This window comes from Chiloscyllium plagiosum, unplaced genomic scaffold (assembly GCF_037043375.1).
Source record: "Chiloscyllium plagiosum isolate Xiang-an unplaced genomic scaffold, Cpla_swu_hap1 HiC_scaffold_3, whole genome shotgun sequence".
Classification (NCBI taxonomy): domain Eukaryota; kingdom Metazoa; phylum Chordata; class Chondrichthyes; order Orectolobiformes; family Hemiscylliidae; genus Chiloscyllium; species Chiloscyllium plagiosum.
In genome coordinates, this window is record NW_028270141.1 from 21,689,653 (window position 1) to 21,715,852 (window position 26,200).

The window sequence follows — 26,200 nt, forward strand, 5'->3', positions numbered from 1 at the left end:
CTGCTGTGACTTCGAGTCAAAAGTCACACCGATTGGTGTGCATGGAACCTTTGAGCAGCCAAGCAGCTAAATGGGAACATGATACAGAGCAATTCCATGGTTGGATTTGGAAACAAGAATGAGGATCTTAAAACTCAGGTGTTGCTAGACCAGTAGGCCACTGAGCAGAATGGTGACTAAGGCTTGAAAACAGCTAAGATATACCCAGAATTTTGAATGTCGGCAAAATTTATGCAGAGTAGAATACTGGCCAGGAATGCACTAGAATAGCTTAAGGCCTAATTGAGAGTTCAACAGCAGAAGTGTAGTTGTTATATAAATATAAAGTGAGCAGTCTTAGTGGTGAAGCAGGTATATTGTTCTGAACTCCACTGAGGTCAAACGGAACGTCAAGGTTGCGAATGGCCTGACTCAGATGCAGGCAGCTGCCATGGAGAATAATGGAAATGGCAGCCAGGAAACAAAGTCTGTGATGAAGGCAAAAACAATCCCTCCCTTGCACGTATATGAATTGTCATGCCACTTCTGCTTCTGAAAGCTGCATAGCTAAGAAAAATGCAAACTCCTAGCAGATTTTGCCAGCTTAGTGCATCATGTTTCAGTTTAGTGTACATGGACTATCATTGCAGGGTAAATCTAACTTTGTAGTGCCAATGCAAACAAATCAAGAGGTCATAATTTGGAGATACCGGTGTTGGACTGGGATGTACAAAGCTGAAAATCACACAGCACTAGGTTATAGTCCAACAGGTTTATTTGGAAGCACTAGCTTTCATAGCGCTGCTCCTTCATCAGGTGGCTATCACAATCACATGAAGGAGCAGCACTCCGAAAGCTAGTGCTTCCAAATGAAGAGGTGTACTAGTAACTGATGCCAATATATTACAGCACTAGATACACAGGAGTCAAATTAGCCCATCATGTGCTTGCGGAGCAGTTCAGCTAGCCCCATTCTTCTACTCATTCTCTTTCGCCCTGCATTTTTCTTTTACAGCTGCTTCCACGTAAGAAGAAATGTTATGGGGCATGGTGCCACATTCAAATCAGATATCAGAGCGATGCAAGCTAACCAGTGGCCTGGAAACAAATTGCAACCACAGAAATGACCTTCCATGCCTCCAGCAATAATGATGAGCTTTGAAACTGGGCCATCTAAAAAAAGGAACCAGAAATGTACAATTTCCACCTGGAATGGGAAAATAAATTGATGTTCACAACTGTAAAAGGCAAGACATTTACATTGTATGTCACGAATATATATTGGTAAGTTAAAAAAAAGGAATCACACCATGTTGTGCAGTAAATTCATGTGAGGTTTTCTCTGAACAGTATGCCTTGGACAAAGAAAGTTGATGAGCAGAAGGCTGTTTTGAAAGCTCAGTCATTTTATCCTTAACCAACAACAAAAGGCTAAGCCTGCACTGAAGCTGGATTTCAAGTTTGTAATCTTCTGAGAAAACAAAAAAAAATTATATACAGATGGTGAACTAATCAAAGCAATAATTGTGGATGTTTTTTATTCAAAGACTAAAAGCAAAAGAAAAATGCAATCCAGAGCATGTCATTTGGCACTTCCAGAGCAGCAAGGAGAGTCAAACATTTGTCCAAAGAATCCTTTCAGCAATTATGCTCACCGTAGTTTGATGAATCTATTGACATGACCAACACAGCTCAGCTGATTGCTTTTGTGCTCATGAACTTAAATGACATAAGAGCTAAAGTGGATCATATTAGGAGAAGACAAAGGTGTCACTGAGGGAATAGTCCCTGTGAAACGCTGACAGCATAGGGAGACAACCATTTGTTCAATGCTGGCATTCCCCGGAGAAGGTAAAAAACAGAAGAAGTGCATGATCTTTTAAGAGTGGAGACTAGCAAGGTGGAAAGTCAGATCAAAGGAAACCCTATCTTTGTTCTGGGATGGAGGAGGAAAAAGTACAAGAGATCGATCAGACACAGCCGAGGTCCCTGACAACCACAGTACAGGGGATTCCTCAGTTAAAGGAAAGAAATCAAATCAGAAGTACACTGATGGAACTACAGATGCAAAAGTGGATAACTTGGAAAATGAGAGAACTTGCAGGAAGCAGAGTATGAGGTGGTGTATTTGAATTAGCTGTAGGATTCGGTGGGCTTGTAATGGATAGTGGTGGACAGCCGATTCTAAGAAATGGAAACAATGAAGTCAGGAAAGGGAAAAGTCGGAAATGGACCAGATGAAGGTGAGACGGATAAACAAGTATCAAAAAGTACTTTAACTCAATCAAATCAAGAATTGCAAAAGTAGCCGGGAACTGGGATATGGGATAACTAATTATACTTTAGAATGTGGACAGAAACAAAAAAAAAATAAAAAGGCTGGTGTTAAAAGATGCATTAATGATATGAATTTAAAGAAAATTACAGCTTCAACACTTGTGTAAGAAAAAACAATTTACAGCTTTTACTTTTAATACAAATGATCTTAATCCTATTAAAAAAAGCTGCATCAACAAAACGAATGCCAACAATAAGTATCTTTCCCCATATGTGTATGTATGAGGCTCAGGCATACAAGAGGCCTTGTATTGACAGATAAACCTTGAATACCTGGTGATATTTCCTCTTTCCATGATTGGAAGACTCATTTAAAACAAACAAAAAATAGACGTACATCTAACTTGACAAAATTAAACATTTGATTTTTTTTTCACATCACAAATTTAAGTTAATACATCTATTTTTGCTCATTGTTCATTAACCACCTTCAGCCATGAACCATCTTAGCTGAATATATATGAATGATTCTTCATTTTGCTGCTGGGAACAATCATGCAAGCTTCATTCTCCAATTAACTCAGCATGGCTTCTTGCGCTCAAGTGCTGCAGAATGCTTCTACTGAGAACATAGCTGCTAAATGAAGCTTCTCAACAATTTACATATATGTAGCTCTCTTTCAAAGTGAATTCAAGTAGGATTGAAATCATGCACCATTCTATTTTGACATGCAACAACCACCAGCATGTCATGCATGCATAAAAAAGCATACATTATAAAATAAAACAATTAATCTAGGGTCAAAGAAAATCCATAGACTATGACAATTACCATCTCGTGCTGAACTAATTCCAAATTGCTCATAAAGAGATATTATCGCTCTGCTTTGACCTTCTACTGGAAACTACAGAAAATAAGAAGGTATGTTATCACTTTAAGAAAGCCTTGTATGTAACCACATATCCATTTTATAGCAATCTAAATTTAATTCAATAAATTATTTCCTTCAGTTACATGAAAGAAAAATGAAATGAGCTCGCAAATTCTTAGTGGTCAGCCTCCACAAAATATTTGACCAGTTTAGGCAACTAAATGATATTAAGCATCAATTCCCCATAACAGTGTTTGACAATCATATAATTAAGAAAATTCTATTTATATTGTTAGTTCTAACAAATATAATTCCAACAAATACAATTCCCAAGACTAATTATGCTATCACAAAAAAATGTCAATACTATTTTCTATTTTAAAACATAGGTTTATAAAATATCCAAAGAATTGTTTCAGAATGTTTAAGGATCAGTAGCAACAAAAACACTTACTCAGACAGGCAATTGTTTTCTTGTCTTAGTGATTCGGCACACCTATTACTATCCAGGAGACAGCGCATTTCTTTGCGTTAGACACTTGCCAAAAAAATGTTCTCAGCCATCATAACAATAAATCTTTCAGATTAGCATGAATACTTCACAAATTAACTTCAAATAGACAGAAATCCAATCTTCTCAAATCAAGAGTTTAGGGCAAGTAGTGTTAGCTGTTCTGAACGACAAATCTTGAGCTTTGGATAATAGTCTCTTTGTCAGCTGAGAGCAGTTATACACAGTGCTGACTGGCTCACAATATTTTGTTTTGAGAACATTAAGAGTGGAACTCATCCCTACTGAAAAGAATTCCTACATGGAAGGGGGAAACATCCTTTCGGCATTTGCCCTGTCAATCCCCTTAAGAACCCTATACGTTTCAAAGAGATCACCTCTTATTCTTCTGAATTCTAATTTAGTCCCAACCTGTTTAACCTTTGCTTATAAGACATTCCCTCCATAGCAGGGACTATCCTACTGAACCTTATCTGAACTGCTTCCAATGCAATATCTTTCCTTAAATGAGGGGACCAAGACTGCTCCAGATGTCTCACCAACATCTTGTCCAGTTGTCGTAAAACATTACTTTTCATAGCCCAATTCGCTTGAAGTAAGGGCCAATATTCCATTAGCCTTCCTAATTACTTGCTGTACCTGCGTGTACCTTTTGTGTTTCATGTACAAGTACCGCCAAGTGCCTTTGCATTGTAGCTTTTCTCCCATGTAAATAGTATTCTGATATGCCTTCCAAAATGAACAACTTCACTTTTTTTTTTATACACATTATACTTCATTTGCTAACGTTTTGCTCACTTAACCAATCAATATTTCCCTGTAAACTATTTGTGTCCCAGTTGCAACTTGCCTTTCTGCCTTTTTTGTCTGCAAATTTGGCTACAGAACATTCACTTCCATTCTCTCAGTCATCCATATATATTGTAAACAGTTGTGGTCCCAATATTGATCCTGGTGGAGTGTCACAGATCACCAAACTGAAAAAGAACTTCTTATCCCCATTTGCTGTTTCCTGCCCACTTTTCAATTCTCTATTTGTGCTAACATACTGCCTCCAATGCTATGGGCGCTTATTTAACGACTTAACTTTTTGTGAGGTACCTTGTGGAACACCTTCTGGAAGTCCACATACAGCGCATCTACTGGTTCTCCTCTGTCACACTGATTGGCGCTAATAAATTAGTCAGGCACGATTGTCCTTAAATGAAGTTATGCTGACTCTGCTTGATACAATTGTGATTTTCAAATGCTTTGCTATTACCTCCTTAATAATTAATGGCAATACTTTTCCAACAATAGGTATTAAGCTAATTGGTCTATAGTTACCCGTTTTTTGCCTCCCTCACGTTTTCTTTGAAGAGCAATGTCACATTGGCAGTTTTTTTAATCCTCTGATACTTAAATGCATAGAGGTGTACAACATGAAACAGACCATTTTGTCCAACTCGTCCATGCTAATCAGATATCCTAAACTAATCTGGTACCATTTGCCAGTGCTTGGCCCTTATCCCTCAACTCTTCCTATTCTAGAATCCAAGGTTTTTGAGACAATTACAACTGATCTAGCTATTTCTGTATCTACATCTTTTAGGATCCTATGAATCAAATCATCAGGGCCAGGGGACTCATCAGCCTTTATCCCCTCACATTGTCTGATACTACTACTCAAGTGATGGCGATTGTAAGTAAGGTGATAGATGTAAGGGGTCTTAAGGGATGGCATGGTGGCTCAGTGGTTAGCACAGCTTCCTCATTGCTCCAGGGACATGGATTCAATTTTAACCTCTGATGACTGTCTATGTGGACTTTGTACGGTCTCCCTGTGTCTGCGTGGGTTTCCTCCAGGTGCTCCAGTTTCCTACCACAATCCAAAGATGTGCAGGTTAGGTGGATTGGCCATGCTAAATTGCCTGCAGTGTTCAGGGGTTGTAGGTTAGGTGCATTAATCAGGGTACATGTGGGGTAATAGGGTAGGAGAAATGGGTCTGGGTGGGTGACTCTTCGGAGAGTCGGTTTGAACTTGTTGGGCCGAAGGGCCTGTTCCCACACTGCATGGAACCTGATTCTAAAAGGATGCAGAGGAGATATATTGCTGGTTTCTGAGATGAGGTATTGAAACTACAGTACAAAGTTAGTTTGAAGGAGTTGAGATTCTTCGCCTTCAGTAAAGGAGATTGAAAAGAAATTTGATAGGCGTTCAAAAATGTCCCTTGTAAATGTTTTGGTCTGCAGTTTCCAGAAATAGATGCCATTCATTGGTATGCTGATCAGTGTACATGTAACTTTCCCAGCAAATGCACCACTTAGATGGGCTGTTGGTGTGTAAGATTTGAGATTTATTCAGAAGGTTGGTAAAGAAAGTTTTTCACATTGTGGTTCAAGAACTAGGAGATACAAATTTAAGGTTTGGACAAGGGACACAAGGTGAATGTAAGGAATTCTCACCATCTTGGTAAAATTTGGGTTCCAAACAGGCCTTCAACCGAATGGTTCAAAACTTCCTTTCCATTGAAAGAGATTATTATAACAACAAATGATGACAGGCTACAAGACTAGCCCTCCTTTTCAAAATATGCTAAAGCTCCAAGACCAAACCTCTCCTTAATAAAGCAGAACTCTGGAAGCATTTGCTTCCAATCAGTAGCAGATTTGGTTGCAGGAAGAAGCCAGAGTCCCAATTATTCCTCATGAGCTAGAACTCGAAATTGGCAGTAAGTTTCACGTTTTGTGATCTTCCCACGGTCTGTTGTGGTGACCCAAGAACTTGAGAATTTAGTTAATCAAATCATCCACTATGTCCTTCTAATTATCTTTGTACAGCTTTGTGTTTAGCTCTGGCTGCAAGTGTCAATGTGTTATGAAATTAGACAAGCCTAAGTGACTAAATCACTTTTGTCCAGCAGCTTAAAGTCTTCTGCATGAGCCGATAGAATTTTTAAACGATAACCATATTGATATTGTCTCCAAGATCTGGTACAGTAATTAAAATTCTGCACAAACTAGCCCTATTTAGAAGTGGTAATTTCTGATGGCCTCAGGTATGATGCATCAACCTGGTAAGATGTAGGCTGTAATTTTTGTCAACTCAACCCAAATATGAAAGCATCCAAATGATGAACAAATAGATACCCAAGTACCGCTCAAGCCTTTTTTTTGTCTCCCCAGTCACCTTTTTCATAGAACATACAACATTACAGCGCAGTACAGGCCCTTCGGCCCTCAATGTTGCGTCGACCTGTCATACCAATCTGAAGCCCATCTAACCTACACTATTCCATGTATGTTCATGGAATAGGAGATCATAGGAACCAGAGGGCATAGTTTCAGAACAAAAGGAGTGCCAATTTAAGACTGAGGAGAAACTTTCTTCTTTCAGAGAAGAGACTGTCCTTGGACCTCCCTGCCACAGAACTGTGGGGTAGGGTCCTTACGTATATTTAAAGGCTGACATAGACTCTTGATCAATAGGGGAATCAAGAATTACGGGGAAAACTCAGGAACGAGGTCCTAAGGAATGTCAGAGCAGCCACGATCTTATTAAGTGCTTAAACAGACTTATGGAGCTGTACTTCCTTTCTTTTGAACTCTTCGCTTCTATTTATGAAACCCAAGATCCCATGTGCTCTGCTACTCACTGTCTCAATGTCTTGCCATTTCAAAGATCTAAGCGTATATGCAGTTCCACACTCTTTTGTCTTGCACGTGTACTTACAGATTCCTATGTCCCTACACACATTTTAGTCTACATTGCCTCTCAGTATGCTTCCTGTCAAAATGTATCACCTCACACATCTATGAAATGTCACCTGCCACTTGTCTGCACACTCCACTATTTCTACTTATGTCCTGTTGCAGTCAATAGAGTTACACCCTCCCCCCCACCCCTGTTTTTGCCACACCTTTAAGTTTGGTACAAGCAGCAAATATTAAAATTTTACTGTTTCAATATCCAAAGTAATTTATAGTCATCAATAAAAAGACAATGATTCTAATATTAATTTTTGGAAAAGTATAAATTTTATTCTGAAAATAAAGACCACTGTTTTGTCTCCTAAAGCATATTTTTGAAACCCAACTTGGCAATGATTTTCCTAAACTATGAGCCACAATTTTGTTAACAGTTTTTGTATGGATTTTCATTGCATTTCCTTCAATATTTTCTAATAATTCAATAAATTCAAATAAGATTCATCAAGCACAATCCATCTTTTAATAATCTGACCTGACTCTCTAACAAACTGAAACCTCTCCAGGTGCCCCATTGAGTATTCCCCACCCCCCACCACATTTACGGATTCTAAAACCATACTCAGCCTAACATCATTTATCTGGTTTACAGTTGATAAGACTGTCCCTGCACCCTTTCTTATATGGAGTTACAAATTTGCCACTCTCCAATCTCTTGCACTTCTTCCATATTCATTATTTCCAACACCCCAATGTTCATAAACCTGTAATGCAAACCCCCCTCCAGTTAAGCAACACAGCAACTCAGTGTTGATAGCATTTCCAGCCCTCCTACCTCTAAGCCTTCACCCCATCCATCACTTACAAAATATTGGAAGAAATAGAGATATTAAAAGGTTTTCTTTCCTTACTAGGCATGCTTTGCCCAAGAGCCCTAAAATGAGAACAATACCACTGGATCAACTAGCCAGAGATGTACTCAACAATTTAGCTTTCATAAACCAGAAGCAAGCTGTCCCATTGTTCTAGATTTGCCACTCTTTCAAAATCACTGGGCAGAAAACCTAGCCTAAATATTCAAAGCTACAATGCATTTAGATGTAACTATTCATTAAGTTTGCAACATGATGACTAAATAATTCTTAAAATTACAAATGAAAGCCTATGCAAGACACAACCCAACTGATAATTAATGAATAATTGTACTGTCAAGATTGAATTGCTTCACTGTTAAAAACCAATCATCTCAAAAGTGAGTCAGTATAAGTAAATGCCCAGACCACATGCTAAAATCCTGTTTAAAAGTGCAATTTTGTTAAAGTAAGAGACTTGCTAACATGCGTAATCATAAAATGAACTACTTTTAAAAAAACAAACTATGCAATTTAAGTATCTTGTGAAACACTCCACACACACCCTGTAATTAGTGCACTATGTAATAATGCATATAAATCTATGGCAACAAAATAGTGCCAGTGATATTCAGATTGTGAACCTTCAGTACATACATATGAGGTGTCAAGTGTTGATCAAAGAAATTCAATGTCAGTTTACTACACCACCCCATCTATAAAAGTGGGGAAGATAGATTGCCTTAGTCTGTCCCTTTACAACTTTCTATTCTCATCTATATAAATTACTGTCAAGATTAGAGTGGTGCTGGAAAAGCACAGCAGTTAGGCAGCATCTGAGGAGCAGGAAAATTGACGTGTCGGGCAGGAGCCCTTCATCAGGAATCAGGAATGCCTGAAACGTCGATTTTCCTGCTCCTGCCTGACCTGCTGTGCTTTTCCAGCACAACTCTAATCTTGACTCTGATCTCCAGCATCTGCAGTCCTCACTTTCGCCTATATAAATTACTGTGCCTCCTAACGGAACATCTGTAACATGGATTTTTTCATTCATCATAAATGTAATAAACAAAAATGAACTGAAAAACATCTACAGATATACAAAAAGGAAACACTTAGCTAAGATGAATGTGGATCTATTAAAAGCAGAGTCAGAATTTAGAAAGGGGAATACAGAAATGGCAAAGAAGCTAAATAATTACTTTTATTTTATTTATTTTCATAAAGAAAGGTATAAGAAATCAACTGTTATAGGTCCAAGTGACATGGAAGAATGAGTGGTTAAGAGAAATCAGGTGGCTGTACGGGAGAATTTAATGAAGGTTGATAAGTCTCCAGGACCTGAGTCTATATCCCAGAGTATTCACAGACACTCTACAGTGCAGAAACAGGCCATTTGACCCGGTGGGTCAGCAATGACCCTCCAAACAGCATCCCAACCAAACCTGCAACTCCACATTTACCATGACTAATCCACCTAGCCTACATATCCCTGAACACTCGGGCGCAATTTAGCATGGCCAATCCACATAAGACGCACATCTTTGAACTGTGGGAGGAATCCAAAGCACCTGGTGGAAACGGACACACATGGGGAGAATGTGCAAACTCCACACAGACAGCTACCCAAGGCTGGAATCAAACCCCGGTCCCTGGTACGATGAGGCAGCAGGACTAATCACTGAGCCATCATGCCACCCTGTTGAAGGAGGTGTTGCATTCCATAGTCTTTCTAGACCATAGGGGCTGCTCTCTCAGAGAGAAGTGACTGGTGGTGATTTAACCTGAGGGCCTCAGGCGAGGGAAAAGGTTGAGAAGGAGAGTCCTTCATGGTAACAAAGATTGGTATGACAAAGATTGGTGGAGTAGCAGAAAGCATAAGGGACTATCAGAGAATACAGGAGGATATAGATAGACTGGAGAGTTGGGTGGAAAAGTGGCAGATGGATTTCAATCCAGACAAACGTGAGGTGATGCATTTAGACAAGTCTAATTCTAGAGCGAATTATACAATGAATGGAAGAGCCTTGGGAAAAGTTAATGGGCAGAGAGATCTGGGAGTGCAGGTCCATTGTACCCTGAAGGTTGCTGCACAGGTGGGTAGAGTGGTCAAGACGGCATATAGTATGTTTGCCTTCATTGGACGGGGTATGAGTATAACAGCTGGCAAATCATGTTAAAATTGTACAAGAAATTGGTTTGGCTGCATTTAGAATACTGTGTACAGTTCTGGTCGCCACATTACCAAAAGGATGTGGACACTTAAGAGAGGGTGCAGAGAAGGTTTACAAGGATGTTGCCTGGTATGGAAGGTGCTAGCTATGAAGAGAGGTTGAGTAGGTTAGGTTTATTTTCACTAGAAAAAAGGAGATTGAGGGGGGACCTGATTGAGGTTTACAAAATCATGAAGGGTATAGACAGGGTGGATAGAGACAAGCTTTTTCCCAGGGTGAAGGATTCAATAACGAGAGGTCATGCTTTCAAAGAGAGAGGTGGAAAGTTTAAGGGGGATACACGCGGCAAGTACTTCACGCAGAGGGTGCTGGGCGTTTGGAACACATTGCTAGCGGCAGGCATGGTAGATTCATTTAAGATGCGTCTGGACAGATGCATGAGTAGGTGGGGAGCAGAGAAATTGACCTACAGGTTTAGACAGTACATTTGGATCGGCTCAGGCTTGGAGGGCCGAAAGGCCTGTTCCTGGGCTATAAATTTTCTTTGCTCTGTGTTCTTTGTAACCTCAACTGGTGAAGGGTATGACTGTGGAGATAGTCAATGTATTGATAAAATTATTCTGAAATTCCAGAAGGATTCTTGTAAATGTCACTCCACTAAGAAAGGGGCTAGAGAACAAACAGAGAATTACAGACCCATCAGCCTTATATCAGTTATAGAGAACATGAGAGAATCTATCATAAAGGATATGATAAGTGGACATTAGAAAAACTAAACTGATTGGGCATAGTCAGGATGGATTTGCAAATAGAAAAGTCTATGTTCTGGCAACCTGGAATTTTTTTTTCAGACATTATTAACAAAGCCAACAGGGGTGAGGGTGGCAGGATGGGGCAATGGATGTAGCATATTGAATTTTCAGAAGGCTTTTGATAAGGTCTTAGCAAAATTGAAGTGCATGATATAAGAGATAATGTACTAACATACATAAAGTCGAGGGTGTGTTGCTGGAAAAGCACAGCAGACTAGGCAGCATCCAAGGAGCAGGAGAATTGACGTTTCAGGCATATGCCCTTCATCAGGAATCTGACATACATAAAGAATTGGCTAACCTCACAGCACCAGGGTCCCAGGTTCGATTCTAGCCTCGGGCGACTGTCTGTGTGGAGTTTGCACATTCTCCCCGTGTCTGCGTGGGTTTCCTCCGGCTGCTCCGGTTTCCTCCCACAGTCCAAAGATGTGCAAGCCAGGTGAATTGGCCATGCTAAATTGCCCATATTGTTAGTTGCATTAGTCAGAGGGGAAATGCGACTGGGTGGGTTACTCTGAGGGTCGGCGGGCCTGTTTCCACACTGTAGGGGATCTAATCTAATCTAAAAACAGGCAGAAAATTGTAAAAATAAAATGAGTTATTCTCATGTCCATAGATCGTCACTAACAATGTTCCACAGGATCACTACTTGGGCGCCATCTGTTCACAACATAGATCAATAATTTGTCAATGGGAATTAAATGTAGTATTTCCAAATTTGCAGAGGATACAAAGCTAAGCAGGAATGTGTTGTGAGGAAGGATTCAGGAGGATTTGTACAGACTTAGTGATTGGGCAAAGTGGTGGTAAATATAGAATATGGAAATAAATCATGGAGGTTATACACTTCGTGTTCGGAGAAACAGATGCACAGAGTATTTCTTAAATAGCAAGAGGTGAGAAAGCATGGTTGGAAAGTATTTGTCCAATCTCTTGCCATAGGCCTGTCCCCTGATCTTGGGAGCAAGTCCGGTAAACCTTCATTTGACTCCCTCAATGGCAGTAATATCTTTCCTACATAAGGAGGCCAAAACTGTGCACAGTACTCTAGGTGTAGTCTAAGCAAGCTCCTGTATAACTGAAGCAGGCCTTCACTAGTCTTGTACTTAAATCCTTTGCAATAAAGGCTAACATTTCACTAGCCTTCTAAATAACATCTTGATGCTCCTTTAGTGACTTAATAATGAGGACACCTAGGTACACTTTATACAGCCATACTTTCCAATGTCTCACCATTTAAGAGATAATCCTACAATCATCCACCTCCAAAGCCAATTACCAATCCATGTCAGAGTGTGACTTCCAGTTACAACTTCTTATTTTGTAAATAACTGTGTGCGAAACCTAATGAAATGCCTTTGGTGAGATCTATGAACAACTATGTGGGGGCAATTTTAAGGTAAGGAGCAAGTGGTTCAGAGAGAATTTGAGGAAACACATTTCACTTAGAGGGCAGTGGGAACGTGGAACTCACAGTAGAAAAAGTGTGCTAGAAATGTGAGCCCTCAAGATATTGAAATAGTATTTAGATGAGCACTTGAAATGCTGTACCATACAAGATGGGTGAAGGAACTCTTTCAGTGTAGTTAAAAACTTGTCAACTTCATCACTTTATAGTTTCCTACTGTTTGTATATTAGTGACCTCAAAAAACACCGAAACAGATTAATCAAGCATGAAGTACCATGCAGATGGTTTTGTGCTTTCTGAGACCAACTTATAGTTCACCTGAGCATTTGGAGAAGTAAGCTAAGACACTAAAGTGAAAAGGAAAACCAAATTTGGAAACAAACATCACTATTAATCAGAAATCAGGCAAGTGTTGACAGGTGGCATTAAGAAAATTACTCGTGAACACAATCAGAAATGAATTAAATATTTAGAAAGCTGATCAATGTAGTGAACAAGTATGTGAATACAAGTCTTGTTTAATTAACCTGGTGTAATTTTTTTGAAAAATAATTTATCAAGCTCCAGGTGAAGATCGTTGGAGATAGGACATATACTGGGATGCTTGCATCAGAACTGGCAGAAGTCCTAGATATGTGGTCATACATGAGATATGCTTGGAAAACGTCTAAAGTCAACATTGCTGCTAGAGACCCTCTTTGAATGTGTGTGTCCCTGGACCATTAGTGCAGATATAGTCCAAGAAATAATAGAGTCGAGGTGAGAGAGAGCAAAAGGAAAGTATCTTGAAAGAGATAAACACTGAATGTGGAGAAACTCAGCGGGTCCAGTAGCACACAGAGAAAAGCAGTTAATATTTAGAGTCTGGCATGACCCTTTTTCAGAACTCTTGTTCTGAGGAGGACTTGTACCAACTCAAAGTTACACTTTAAATCTGGAAAAATAAACAAGAAACAGAAATATATAGATAGTTTAGTTTATTCACAATGAGATTCAGTTAAACAATTTATTAAACAACTTGATATTTGCTTACCATCATGAATTTCAAAGGCCAGACTGGTTATCTTCTGCGTAATTATCATCATCGGACTACAGAACAAAGTAGCAGAAGGCAAAAAAATGTTGAATCTTTTTTAAATAAAATTCTTCAGAACAATCTGCAGGCAGACTAAAATGACATTTTTCACAGAACGGAGTAATGCAGTGAGCTAAACAATGTGCCTTTCTCTCGAAGCCAAGTCAAATCCTGCACAGTCTCCTCCTTCTGTAGTCAAATAAACTAGCACTTGCCACATAAGGTCATTGAAAATTTTAAATATGCTAACTGCATTTCTAATTAGTAAAAGCAAAATCTGAGCAATAGATAATAATCTTGAAATCACATCTTACTTATGCAGTATACATGTGCCACATTAACCTTTTCGTGAATTGGCTTGTAAAACGTCAGGACAGAAGCAGAGAAAGCAATTTTTGGTCATACTGAATGCATTACTTTCCTCATTACAGAGTAGTGATAGAGGTCTAAAATGGCATAATCATTGCCATATCATCGTATAAAGAGTACACCTATCTCCAATTTGACCAAATCGATCCTATAACTTGACTGAAACTAAAGTACAAGCATGCATCAAGCAGAGGGCTGTGCTACTAGGAAAAACTTGATAAGGTGGAAATCTGGTCATTACAAGCTATTCTTAATAAAATAAACAAATAGTTACTTGAATAATTTAGAAACTTTAATGTCATTTGAGCAAGCTACAAAGTCAAATTAGTTAAAAACGATAAAAGAAAATTGGACTATTAAACATCAAGACTATAGTCATGATACTCAAATCAAGAGGAGTTGACCTGGAAAGATTCTACAAAGCAAAACTTCAAGCTGTGACAAAACTAAGAACTTCTGCAGCTTCTGCAGAGATCGAAACATTCACAAGCTGTCGGTAAGACATACTAATAACAAACCACTAAGTCTGGACACGTAAACATTGAGAAGCTGCCCAGTTTTGGAGATATAAAAACAGCATGTACGCTAATTATTGATTTTAAGAAAAGGTTACCATGAAATCTGTGTCCTGGGTTGTTTCACCAGAGCTCTGAACTTCTAAGTACTGTTTAGACCGAAATAAAATTATTTACGAACCTTAATAACTGGTGAATAATTTCCATTGAGCAACAATTTATATGGGAACATAAAACGAATTCAATCACAAATTTTCAGCTACATCAAAATCTCATACATTATATTAACAGCTCTAGAGTTCAGATATTAGAAAGCAGATTCTATTTTAAACATTTAGGGTCACCAGGCTGGCTTAGATCTCAAGTACTGTAATAGGTTTTCCCAAAATTTCTAAATCCACATTAAATTACTAAGAGAAATACACTTACCCAGTAAAATCAGCTGAATACTGTCCATAGTCAAAGAGATATACTCTGCTAACTTGGCACAAAGTGAGGTATCCAAAAGCAATGACAAAACAAAACCTAAAAAAAAAAGTAGGACTTCATCACTCAAGAACTATTAGTGCACAAAGATACTTGACTACAACATGCTTAACTTTAGGAGGTTTCAGATTGTTTCTTAATTTACCAATTTTCCCAAAGGAGAAACTATTCTCCATCAAATTGATTCCAGAGATGAGAAGTTTGTCTGAACAGTTTAGACCTATTCTTCCAGACTCTAGAGAGTATGAGAGGAAATCTAATTGAAGTACATAAGATGTGAAAGGGGACTGACAAAGTAGATGTGGAGAGGATGTTTCCTTATGTGGGGCAATCTAGAATGAGCAATCATAGACTTAGGAGAAGGTGTAGCAGATTTAGAGAAAGGTGAAGAGAAATTACTTCTTTCAAATGGGTGGTGAATCTGTGAAATTCATTACCTCAGAGTATGGTGGATGCTGGCACATTTAGTGAATTTAAGGAGAAGATAGAGAGATTTTTAATTTGTGATAGGCTATTGACAGCAGGCATGAAAGCAGAATTAGGCCAGATGGAGATCAACCATGACCATAATGAATGACAAAATAGGCAAAGGACTGAATTGCCTACCTCTACATAAGAGCACAAGAACTAGCAGCAAAGTCAGAATATTGTTCCAAAAACATCAGCTAAAGGTAATTCTCAGATCACACTAACATGATTTCTACTTTGTTTTTCATAACAAATTTCTTGATTCTTTCTTTCTTTGCTATTCTCTCCAAGGAACTCAAAACTTCAAGTACAATACAGAAGGGATGAAGTAGTGAGAATGTTTTAACACCAGTCTTAAAGAGACAAGTTTAAATCTCAAATGTCAGTCATCATCATGAGTCAGTATTTTACTGGCTTCACTCAGAGGCAATGGGAATCTACAAGGTGAGAAGGAAACCACCTTGAGAGTAAACTATAGGACAATTTCTCCAATTAACGTTCAGTCTATTTGAACCTGTTTAAAGAATCAATTAAGTAAAAAGTTTTAACAGTGTTAACATTTTCTCCTTTTTCAATGCCTGTTTCCACACTGTAGGGAATCTAATTTAATCTTATATCCCAAAGCATTGGATTGTGTCATTGGCGTTTAAGATAGTCACTATACTCCACTCAAATTGGGTTGGAGTTTATAGTTTTGGGGTATAATTTAAACCGATTGGCTGAATTCAAATTTGTGTTTTTGTCTCATAGCAACTCAGCAAGTGCTGTTTGCTCGGAATCAAATGTTACTTTGTAATTTCTCCAGCAGTCTACGTACTTGCCAAGTCCTTCACTCTCAAAAGGTACACCCACATCTTCATGATGCTACACATCTCCATAAAATCTTTAAGAGTTTTCTGTTCCATTGCCAATAAATAGTCTCTGCTTTCTTAATGTTTCATACAACTCAAGTAGTGGATTCCTGATATCATAAATCTTCATTGCATCCTTTTCAAAAGGCATTGGCAACCTAATTTAGGTTCAATGTTTAAATCATCGTGTGTGCTCATATGCCTTCATGGATTAATTGCTTCCCCATTAATGCAACCTTATATAGTCCAAAAGGCCTGCAAAACATTCTCGATTGGCATTTTGTCCATTCTGCAGCTTCCATGCTTTCAGAAGACTAGGTCCTGTACTCTAGCATGGTTAAAACATTGTTACTGAGACACCTTCTCCGCCTCGAAGGCTAATCTCAAAATCCACTTTTTGAACTAGGTGAATCCACTAATCTCAAAATCCACTTTTTGAACTAGGTGAACCAGCTCTCCCAATAGCTTTTTTGTGGCTTTGATAGTTGGTCTGATTATACTTGCTATGACATGTTATTTTTTTTCCTTTTTTAAAAAAGGAAAGTTGTAAGAAAGAAAGTTTGTATTTGTTGTAAATTTTCTATAGACATTTTCCATATCTACGTTCTGCATTATATTAAATGCCTATAATCTACTGACATGCATCCTCTTGCAAGTTATTTGGTTTTCATCACATACCCACCATTTTAAGTTTTGTCACCTGTAAATTTTTATATGGTGCATATACCCAAATCCAAATAATGTGTACACAAAATCAATGGCTGTAACGTTTGACCTCAGATCCACCATTGTGTAAATCCTTCCAACATGCACCTGACTTTTTTTTATCATTTGATTAACATCTTGATGATGCCACATTCATCAAAACCATGGGCCTCAACTTAAAGTTAACATGTTTCAGTTCTGATCCTTTCAAAAATACCAGCGGTTGCTGGACTCCAGTCTGAAAAACACCCTTCCACCACTGTCTGTCTTTGACTGAGCCAGTTCTGTATCCATCTTATCAGCTCACCATGGGTCTCATGCAACTCGATCTTTTGTATCAGCCTTCCACGAGGGATTTTGTCAAAAGCTTTGCAGAAGTCCATATTGACAACATCTACTGCCCTACCCTCAATCTTCTTTGTCACTTCTTCAAATTAACTTTGAGACACACTACCTCCACCACACAAAACCATGCTGCTCAAGTGCATATTTTTCCAAACATTAGGAAATCCTATTCTTAAGAATCTTCTCCAATAATTTCCCAGCCATTGACACAAGGGTCAGTAGCCTGTTATTCTCAAAGTAACAACATTGGCTGTTCTCTGGTCCTTTGTTACTAAAAACAGGATACAAAAACTTTATACAAAATTTCCACTTCTGCATCCCTCAGCATTCTGGGATAGACTCCATCACATCCTGGGGATTGGACTACCTTAATGCTTTTCAACACCACCACCTTTTTTTATATTGACATATCCAAGAATATTAACCTACATCCCCTGAGGAATCTCTACCCACCATGTCCTACTCAGTTTTGAATACCAGTGCAAAGTATTCATTTAAGGACCTCACCAACTTCTGGCTCTGTGCAAAAATTCTCTCCTTTGTCCTTGATTGGACCTACCCTTCCACTAGCTACCTTCTTGCACCTTATACATGTATAAAAAACTTGGGAATTTACTTAACCTGTTTACCAAACATTTCCTGGCCCATTTTAGCCTTTGAAATACTTTGTTTGAGTTCTTTCTTGCTATCTTTGTATTTTGAGAGTTCTGTCCGTCTTCAGTTTCCTAAACCTTATGTATGCCTTCTTTTTCTTTCTGATTAGGCTCTCAATTTCTCTTACCATCCAAATCCTTCATTTTCACAGAAACATGATAGCCCTGAACTCTAAACCAACTGACCTTTAAAAGATTCCCAGATGTCAAATGTGGCTTTACCCTCAAACAGCCACCCCAATCTGCATTCTTAGTTCCTGCCTGAAATTGTGGTAGCTAGCCTTCTTCCAGTTAAGTACTTTCATCAGAGGACTACTCTTATTATTATCCATAATTAGCTTTAATTTTAGAATTACGGTCACTTTTTGCAGAAATGTTATCCCACTGAAACTTCGATCACCTGGCTAGGCTCATTCTCTAAATACCAGGACTAGAATAGCCCCTTCCCCACATGGGCTACTTCCATATGGTTTTGAAAAGAAAACGGTCCTGGCCACACCTATAAACTTCTTCCCCGTCCAAGCCCCTGGCACAAAGCAAGTCCCAGTCAGTCAAACTTGGGGAAGTTAACCATTTTTTAAAAAAGTTTCTGTAATCTGTCCACACACACACACAACATAGAAAAGTACAGCACAGAATGTTGTGTACACCACAATGTTGTGCCAAGGATTAATCCTAATCTAAAATAAAATAACCTAAGTTACTCACCCCTGAATTCACTGCTGTCCATGTGACTGTCCAGCAGTCGCTTAAACGTCCCTAATGACTCTGCTTCCACCACACTGACTGGCAACTCATTCCATGCATACACAGCTCTCAGGTGTAAAGGACCTACCTCTGATGTCTCTCTATACCCTGTTCCCAACACTTTAAAGCTATGAGCCCTCGTGGCAGTCAACCCTGCCCTGGGGAAAAGTCTCTGGCTATCAACTCTATCCGTGCCTCTCATTACCTTGTACATCCCAATCAGGTGACCTCTCTTCCTCCTCTCCAGAGAGGAAAGTCCAAGCTTAGTCAACTCCTCTTTGTAAGAGGAGCCCTCCAGTCCAGGCAGCATTCTGGTAAACCTTCTTTGCACCCTTTCCAAATCTTCCGCATCTTTCCTATAATAGGGCAACCAGAACTGGACTCAATATTCCAAGCGTGGTCTCACCAGGATTTTGTAAAGCTGCAGCAAAACTTCACGGCTCAAACTCTATCCCGTTAACGAAAGCCAAAACACCATATGCTTTCTGAACAACCCTATCGACTTGGGTGGCAACTTTGAGGGATCCTATGCACTGGAACACCAAGATCCTGCTGTTCCACCACACTGCCAAGAATCCCTGTCTTTAATGCCATATTCAGCATTAAAGTTCGACCTTCCAAAATGCATCACTTTGCATTTATCCAGGTTGAACTCTATCTGCCATTTTTCAGTCCAGCTCTGCATCCTCTCAATGTTGCGCGGCAGACTGCAACAGTCCTCGATACTATCAACCTTTGTATCATCGGCAAATTTACTAACCCAACTCTCAACCTTCACATCAAAGTCATTTATAAAAATTACAAAGAACAGAGGCCTAAGAACAGAGCCCTATAGGACACCACTCACTACTGACATCCAGGCAGAATACTTTTCATCTACAATCACTCTCTGCCTTCTGTCAGTCAACCAATTCTGAATCCAGACAGCCAAATCTCTCTGTATCCCATATCTCCTGACTTTATGAATGAGCCTATCATGGGGAACCTTATCAAATGCCTTGCTAAAATCCATATACACCACATCCACTGCCTGACCTTCGTCAACCTGCCTTGTCACCTCCTCAGAGAACTCAAAATTTGTGAGCTATGACCTGCCCCTTACAAAACCATGCTGATTGCTTTTAATCATGCTATGCTTTTCCAAATAGTCATAAATCCTATCCCTCAGAATTCTTTCCAAAAAACTTTGTTGACCACAGATGTAAGACTGACTGGTCTGTAATTGCCAGGGATTTCCCTATTACCCTTCTTGAAAAGAGGAACAACATTCGCCTCCCTCCAATCCTCCGGTACGACTCCTATGGGGAGTGAGGAAGCAGAGATCTTCACCAGCGGCTTAGTAACCTCCTTTCTCACTTCCTGGAGCAACCTAGGATAAATCTGATCTGGCCCTGCGGACTTACCAATCTTAATGTTTGCCAAAATTTCCAGCACATCAACCTCAATCTGGATTTGTTGAAGCCTGTTTTCCGGCTCCTCAAAGTTCTCACTCACAACAAAGTCCCTTTTCTTAGTGAAAATCGAAGCACAAAACTCATTTAGGGCTTCCCTCTATCTGCTCAGACTCCATGCACAGGTTCCCTACACTATCTCTGACTAGCCCTACCTTCTCCCTGATCATCCTCTTATTCCTCAAGTATGAGTAAAATGTCTTTGGGTTCTCCATCATCCTTCCCGCCAAGCCTTTTTCATGCCTCCTCCTGGCTCTCCTCAGTCCATTCCTGAGCCTTCTAGCAAGCATGTGACTCTATCATCCGTTGGCTGTTAGAAGACATGTAGTACATCCCAAAGTAACTACACCCTTCCTATTTGAGCTCAATCCATATAGCCACGCTTGATGAGCCCTCCAAGGTGTCCTCCCTCAGTACAGCTGTGATATTCTCCCATCCCTCTTTATCTTGCTGAAAAAATTTAAATCTTGGAATGTTAAGCTGCCCATTTTGACCCTCTCTCAACCATGTCTTTGTAATAGACACATTGTTATATGCATTAATCTAAGCTCTACGTTCATCTGCCGAACCTTCATATTCCTCGCATTAAAAACAAATACACCTCAGCACACCAGGCCTGCCACCTTCAGTGACCTTTCCCTTTGCCCTTTCTCTTAGCCTTACTGGCCTTAGTCTCTGACTCTTCTTCTGGATCCTGCTCCCTGCCACACTAAATTAAACCCTCCAAAGGGCAAAAGGAAACCTTCCTGTCAGGATATTGGTGCCCCTCCAGTTTAAATGCAACTGGTCTTTCTTCTACAGTCCCAGCTGCCCCAAAGACATCCCAATGATCCATAAACCTGAAGCTTTTGCTCCTACACAGCTCCATAGCCACATATTTAACTACAATATTTTTCTGTTCTTCATCTCACTAGCATGTGGCACAGGAAGTAGTCCAGAGACTACAATCCTGAGGTCATGCTTTTCAACTTCTGACCCAACTCCCAAAACTTCCTGTGCAGATCTCATCTCTTTCTGCCTTTTTAATTAGATCGAATGTGGACCACACCCTCTGGTTGCTCATCCTCCCCTTTCAGAATATCTTTTGTTTGCTCAGAGATATGTCCTCAGAGAGGATATCATTGCTTGTCAGCTCAGTTATACACATTCAAAAAATTGGAAAAAAGAGGGTATTCACTAGAGCACCCACTGTATTGTGTTAACTGAACAACTTTATAATTGCATTAGATTTTTTTCCCTGCTTGGGTGATACCTTAAAATTACAAAGCCAGGAAGACTTTCTCTTTTAAAATCAAGACCTTCAAAACTAACTGAAGTAGCTTCAGGCCAATCCACATCCAATAAACTGCTCTAAAAACTCTGGAAACATTGAGAGCTAACAATTTACCACATTTTGAACAGAAAAGATCCCAGCATTAAACAAAAAAAAAGAAAAAACACCAACTAATGAAATCTTTAAAAAAAAACGAAGAATCCAAATCCTCCGAGAAAATGGATCAATTCCTCATTGGGTTTTTTTTTTTAAGTTATTCATTTTGTGGGATATGGCCATCACTGGCTGGCCAGCATTTATTGCCTGTCCCTAGTTGCCCTTGATAAGGTAGTGCTGATGCCATGAGGCTACATATCCCTCTCAATTCAAAATGGTGCTGGAAATAGTGTGAATATGTCCCAATCACTTTCCAACGGAGACAACTAATTGATCACTACTCCCATGACTGTTTTATATCTCTCACCACAGAAGAGATGATTTTTCCAATAATCTATGAAAAATTGCATCTCATTGGTTTTAATCAAATGTATATCCAAGTACTGTATTTCATTAGGTTCTACATACCCAGAACTAATGCAGCAGTCGAAATATATTGCAGTACTGGTGAACCTCAATACAATCATGCACTTACCTTCCCTCAACCCACAAAACCAGTTGCAAGTTAGAAGTCATATTCAAAAGTTTAGTCAATAGCAACTAAGTTAGCTACCTTTAAGATCTCTGCTTATAACCACAAACAGAAAATAGGAACAGATGGAGGCCATTCAGCCCTTCAAGACTGATTTGCCATTCTACATAATCACGGTTGATCTTTTATTTCTACACCATACTCACTGAAAACTTTAAATGTTTTTGGCTACTTTGTCTCCACAGCCTTAGAGGAGTTCATCACCCTCTGACTTAAGAATTTTCTCCTTATCTCTGTTCAAAAATCAATCCTGAAACTATGACCCCTTGCTCTGGGTATTACTCCCTCTACCCCCAGACCATGGAAAACATCATGAGGGGCTTATGCCCGAAATGTCGATTCTCCGGCTCCTTGGATACTGCCTGACTTGCTGGGTTTGTCCAGCACCACACTCTCAACTCTGATCTCCAGCATCCACTGTCCTCACTTTCTCCATAGAAAACATCATCCCTGTACTGAGTCAGTCAACTTTATATATTTCAATGACATTCTCAACTCCAGTGAATACATGCCCCAACAACCCAATCTTCCCCTATGTTGCAAACCTGCTATCCCAGGAATCAGAAAATTTCTCTGCTTTCCTTCAGTGAATCTACCAGATGCCAGTTGCAATTTCAAAGGCATTTATGAGATAAACACATGCTTTAAAAGTGTGCTTTAATGTTGATCTTTCCACACACTGCTCTTCAAAGAAATCTTTGATAGTAGTGGACTTTGTCAATAACTGTATCTGGGAGTGGTTACTAGCACAACACAGACTTTCAGAAAAAATAAGTTTTTTTGAAGGAGCATATTCACTGTCCAAACAGTGAATTGCAGCATGGTTCACAACTGAATTAAATGAACCTATGCACTGATTAATAAAGTTAAAAACACAAATATGACAAACAAAAGTAGACAAACAGATCTAGCAGACAACAGGAAAATAGTAGATGGGATACTAAAAAGGAAGAATATGTAGTTAAACTTATATTAAGGTATAAACCATACACCATCCTCATTATTACATCCATAAAAACACAAAGATTCACTAATGTTCTTTAGGGAAGGAAACTGCCAACCCCACCTGGTCTGGCCTACACACAACACAGACCAATGCAATGCATTTGATCCTTAACCACCCTCTGGGCAATAAATGCTTACCCAGTAAGCAGTACCTGCATAACTTGAATTAATTAATTTTTAAAAATAAATTTCTTCAATACTTTGAGTATTGATATCTTTCCATGGGTTTAGACAAAGCAGAGTTGCCTGGATTTCTCTGGGTGTGGTGATGGCAACCAGTTGTGAAATTGATTAGACTGTGCAAGGGAGCTCGCAATCATAGTGCAACACTTTATTCAGAGTTTCAAATCTTGTAACATGAAGGGTGTGGCTGTATGACTGGTATGGCCAAATCTAACGTAAAGACCATCGCTTTTTATTTCACTTGATTTTTGACTGAACTGAATTAGGAAAATGGACAGTTTCATATCAAAAGAAGCAAAAATCCTGGAGGACGAGATCATTGAACTGAAGGACATTGAAAGCAAAAAAAGGGACACACCTTCAAATCCTAAGGAAGGACATGTGCCATTGAACTGTTATCCCAGTATTCTATTCACCTATAATGCTTGTTGTGTTTATCTGCTTGCATTTGCCTGTGTGTGTGTGTATAGGTGAGTTTTAGAACGGGTTAGAGCTTTAACTTGTAAAGTTATGCCCACAATTCAGAGTTGTTTACCTGTGATTAGTATTTGTAATAAAGAGTTTTATGGACCAGGCCAGACCCCCTCAAACATTTCAAGAAAAGTAGCCTAGACCCTAACTTTTTCTTATTTTAAAGGCAGATGTGAAGTTTGATGCAGCTGGTCAAACCACTCCACTTTAAGCAAAACAGATTTTATTTAAACATTACAGTTGAAACACAAACAAAAAAACCAGAAGAATTCAGAATAACTACTATTTGAAAACCCAACCGACTCAATATCACAATTTAAATAAGCAGCTGTTCCAATTCCTGCAACGTCCCATAAACACACCCTTTGGCAAAATGTAATTTCAAACTCTGGTTCTTACAGTCAGGAGGAAACAACTTCCAAAGAGATTTCAGAGAGAAAGTCAGTCAGGAACCACCTGCTGAAGCTTGGAACCTCTCTGGACTGCAAGCAGCTTCTCACTATCACAGCTAAACCAAAAATAGAAAAAAAACCTCACTGGGAGAACTGGCCACTCCCCTGCAATTGTTAAACTAGGCTCTAGCCCAGAAATTTCAGTACCTCTGCCTTTACAATCTCTCTTGAAAAAAAAAGACAAAATAACTTTGTTAAAGTGACAGCATTGTCACAATAGTTAAATGCAGAAATCTGGTCCACCTGGCACTACTACAGTGAGTCATGACACTTGAGAGCACACTTCTGCATTCTTTTGATTGGACTGATTTACACGTATGCATTTCCAGTGCACCATACAGGTACGGTACAGCACAGCACAGTTGACCAAGGGCCAGGTGTAGCTGGTACAGATCAGAGATTATGGGTAGGGATTCTGGAATGGTGAGAGATCTGAGAATAAACATTATGTGTTCTTTTTTGTAGAATACTATCCACTTAGCTACCCAACATCAAGTCAGCCTGAACGTATATACCAAAGACTTTCAAGAAAATGCTTGTGTGTAACTACCTAACTTTGTTAAAGGGCACATGCTCATGCCTACCAAAGATTATTTGCATGGCAATGTTGAGAGCTTCCTGAACATCACTTTGCAAACTAGAATCGGTGACTGTTGTGTCATACAGCATTTGAGGCCAAAAGAAAGCAAGCATCATTCACAAGGAAAAGAATGGGTCTGAGCCAAGTGCCTCAACAGAAACACTGAGTTGAACACGTGGAAACACAGCCAAGCTTTCTGACAAAATGAGCACGGTCAGTGATATGGTCAGCAATTTTTCTTTAGATCACTTACAGTGTGGAAACAGGCCCTTCGGCCCAACAAGTCCACACCGCCCCGCCGAAGCGCAACCCAGCCATACATTTACCCCTTACCTAACACTACGGGCAATTTAGCATGGCCAATTCACCTGACCTGCACATCTTTGGACTGTGGGAGGAAACCGGAGCACCCGGAGGTCTATGGAATGAAAACTTCATGCCTGTTTAGCTTTACCAACTTTTTAAAGTTACTCACATCAAGGATGAGTTTTTTTTTTGAAAAGTAGCATTTACAGCTGTGTCACTTCAGAAATTCTGGATACAGTTAAATTAAAATGCAAGGAGGGCAGCATCCATTGAAAATACTTACTTTTGCATGTGCCCTGCTCCAACAATGATCATGATGTAGTAAGAAATTGCACTCTGCACAACAAAATGCAAGGCATACCTAGAAGAAACAGATTTAACATTAAGGTCAATGACGTTCTAAATGAAATAGAGTCAGTCAGCACTAACTATAACTGCAGAGATAATTATATATGAAAACCAGATATACCACTTTCTTTTAAAAAGCATTATGGAAAAAGTCAGTTTGCTAAACAAAGCATTCAAACAACCTGTACATTCAACTGGGTGTGGACCATGCCATCAAACATACCTTAAGCAATGGATTCTGGGTGAGAAGGGAACTCCTCTAGCCATAATACACATCATGCCTAAACAACAGACCCAAATCAACTTGCTACGACCATGTTGGGTTAATCGGTCAATTTGAGAGGAGATCGCATGTTGAGCCAACTAACTATTTTAAGAAATAATTTTCTGCTCTCTGGCCTGGAGAAAAATTAAGTGTAGAAAGAGGACCCTGTGTGAGCATTTATCACTCTTCTAGTTTGAGCCCTGTGTATTGTTCAACCAACCATATCAAACAGACATCCTTCATCAACATCTTTAAAACATCCTGATCCTGAACTCAGAATGTCCCATTGAGCCCTATCTGAAAAAAAAATCCAAAAGGTACCAATCTCCTGAGTCGATATACAACTAACTTTTATGGGCTCTAACTGTTTAACCTATCTTCCCATTTTATAA

At 39.3% G+C, this 26,200-nt stretch overlaps 1 protein-coding gene across 4 annotated transcripts in view; it reads right to left on the minus strand.

Annotated features, from left to right (window-relative positions):
* LOC122541510 (membrane-bound glycerophospholipid O-acyltransferase 2-like) overlaps positions 1 to 26,200 on the minus strand; it is a 127,553-nt gene that overhangs the window by 35,863 nt on the left and 65,490 nt on the right. For all 4 annotated transcript variants that reach the window (XM_043678334.2, XM_087977896.1, XM_087977900.1 and 1 more), the window contains exons 3-5: positions 25,479 to 25,556; positions 14,961 to 15,056; positions 13,606 to 13,661 (exon numbers count right to left, since the gene is read on the minus strand). In XM_043678334.2, coding sequence (XP_043534269.1) covers positions 13,606 to 13,661; positions 14,961 to 15,056; positions 25,479 to 25,556 — 230 coding nt within the window. The remainder of the gene's footprint in view (positions 1 to 13,605; positions 13,662 to 14,960; positions 15,057 to 25,478; positions 25,557 to 26,200) is intronic.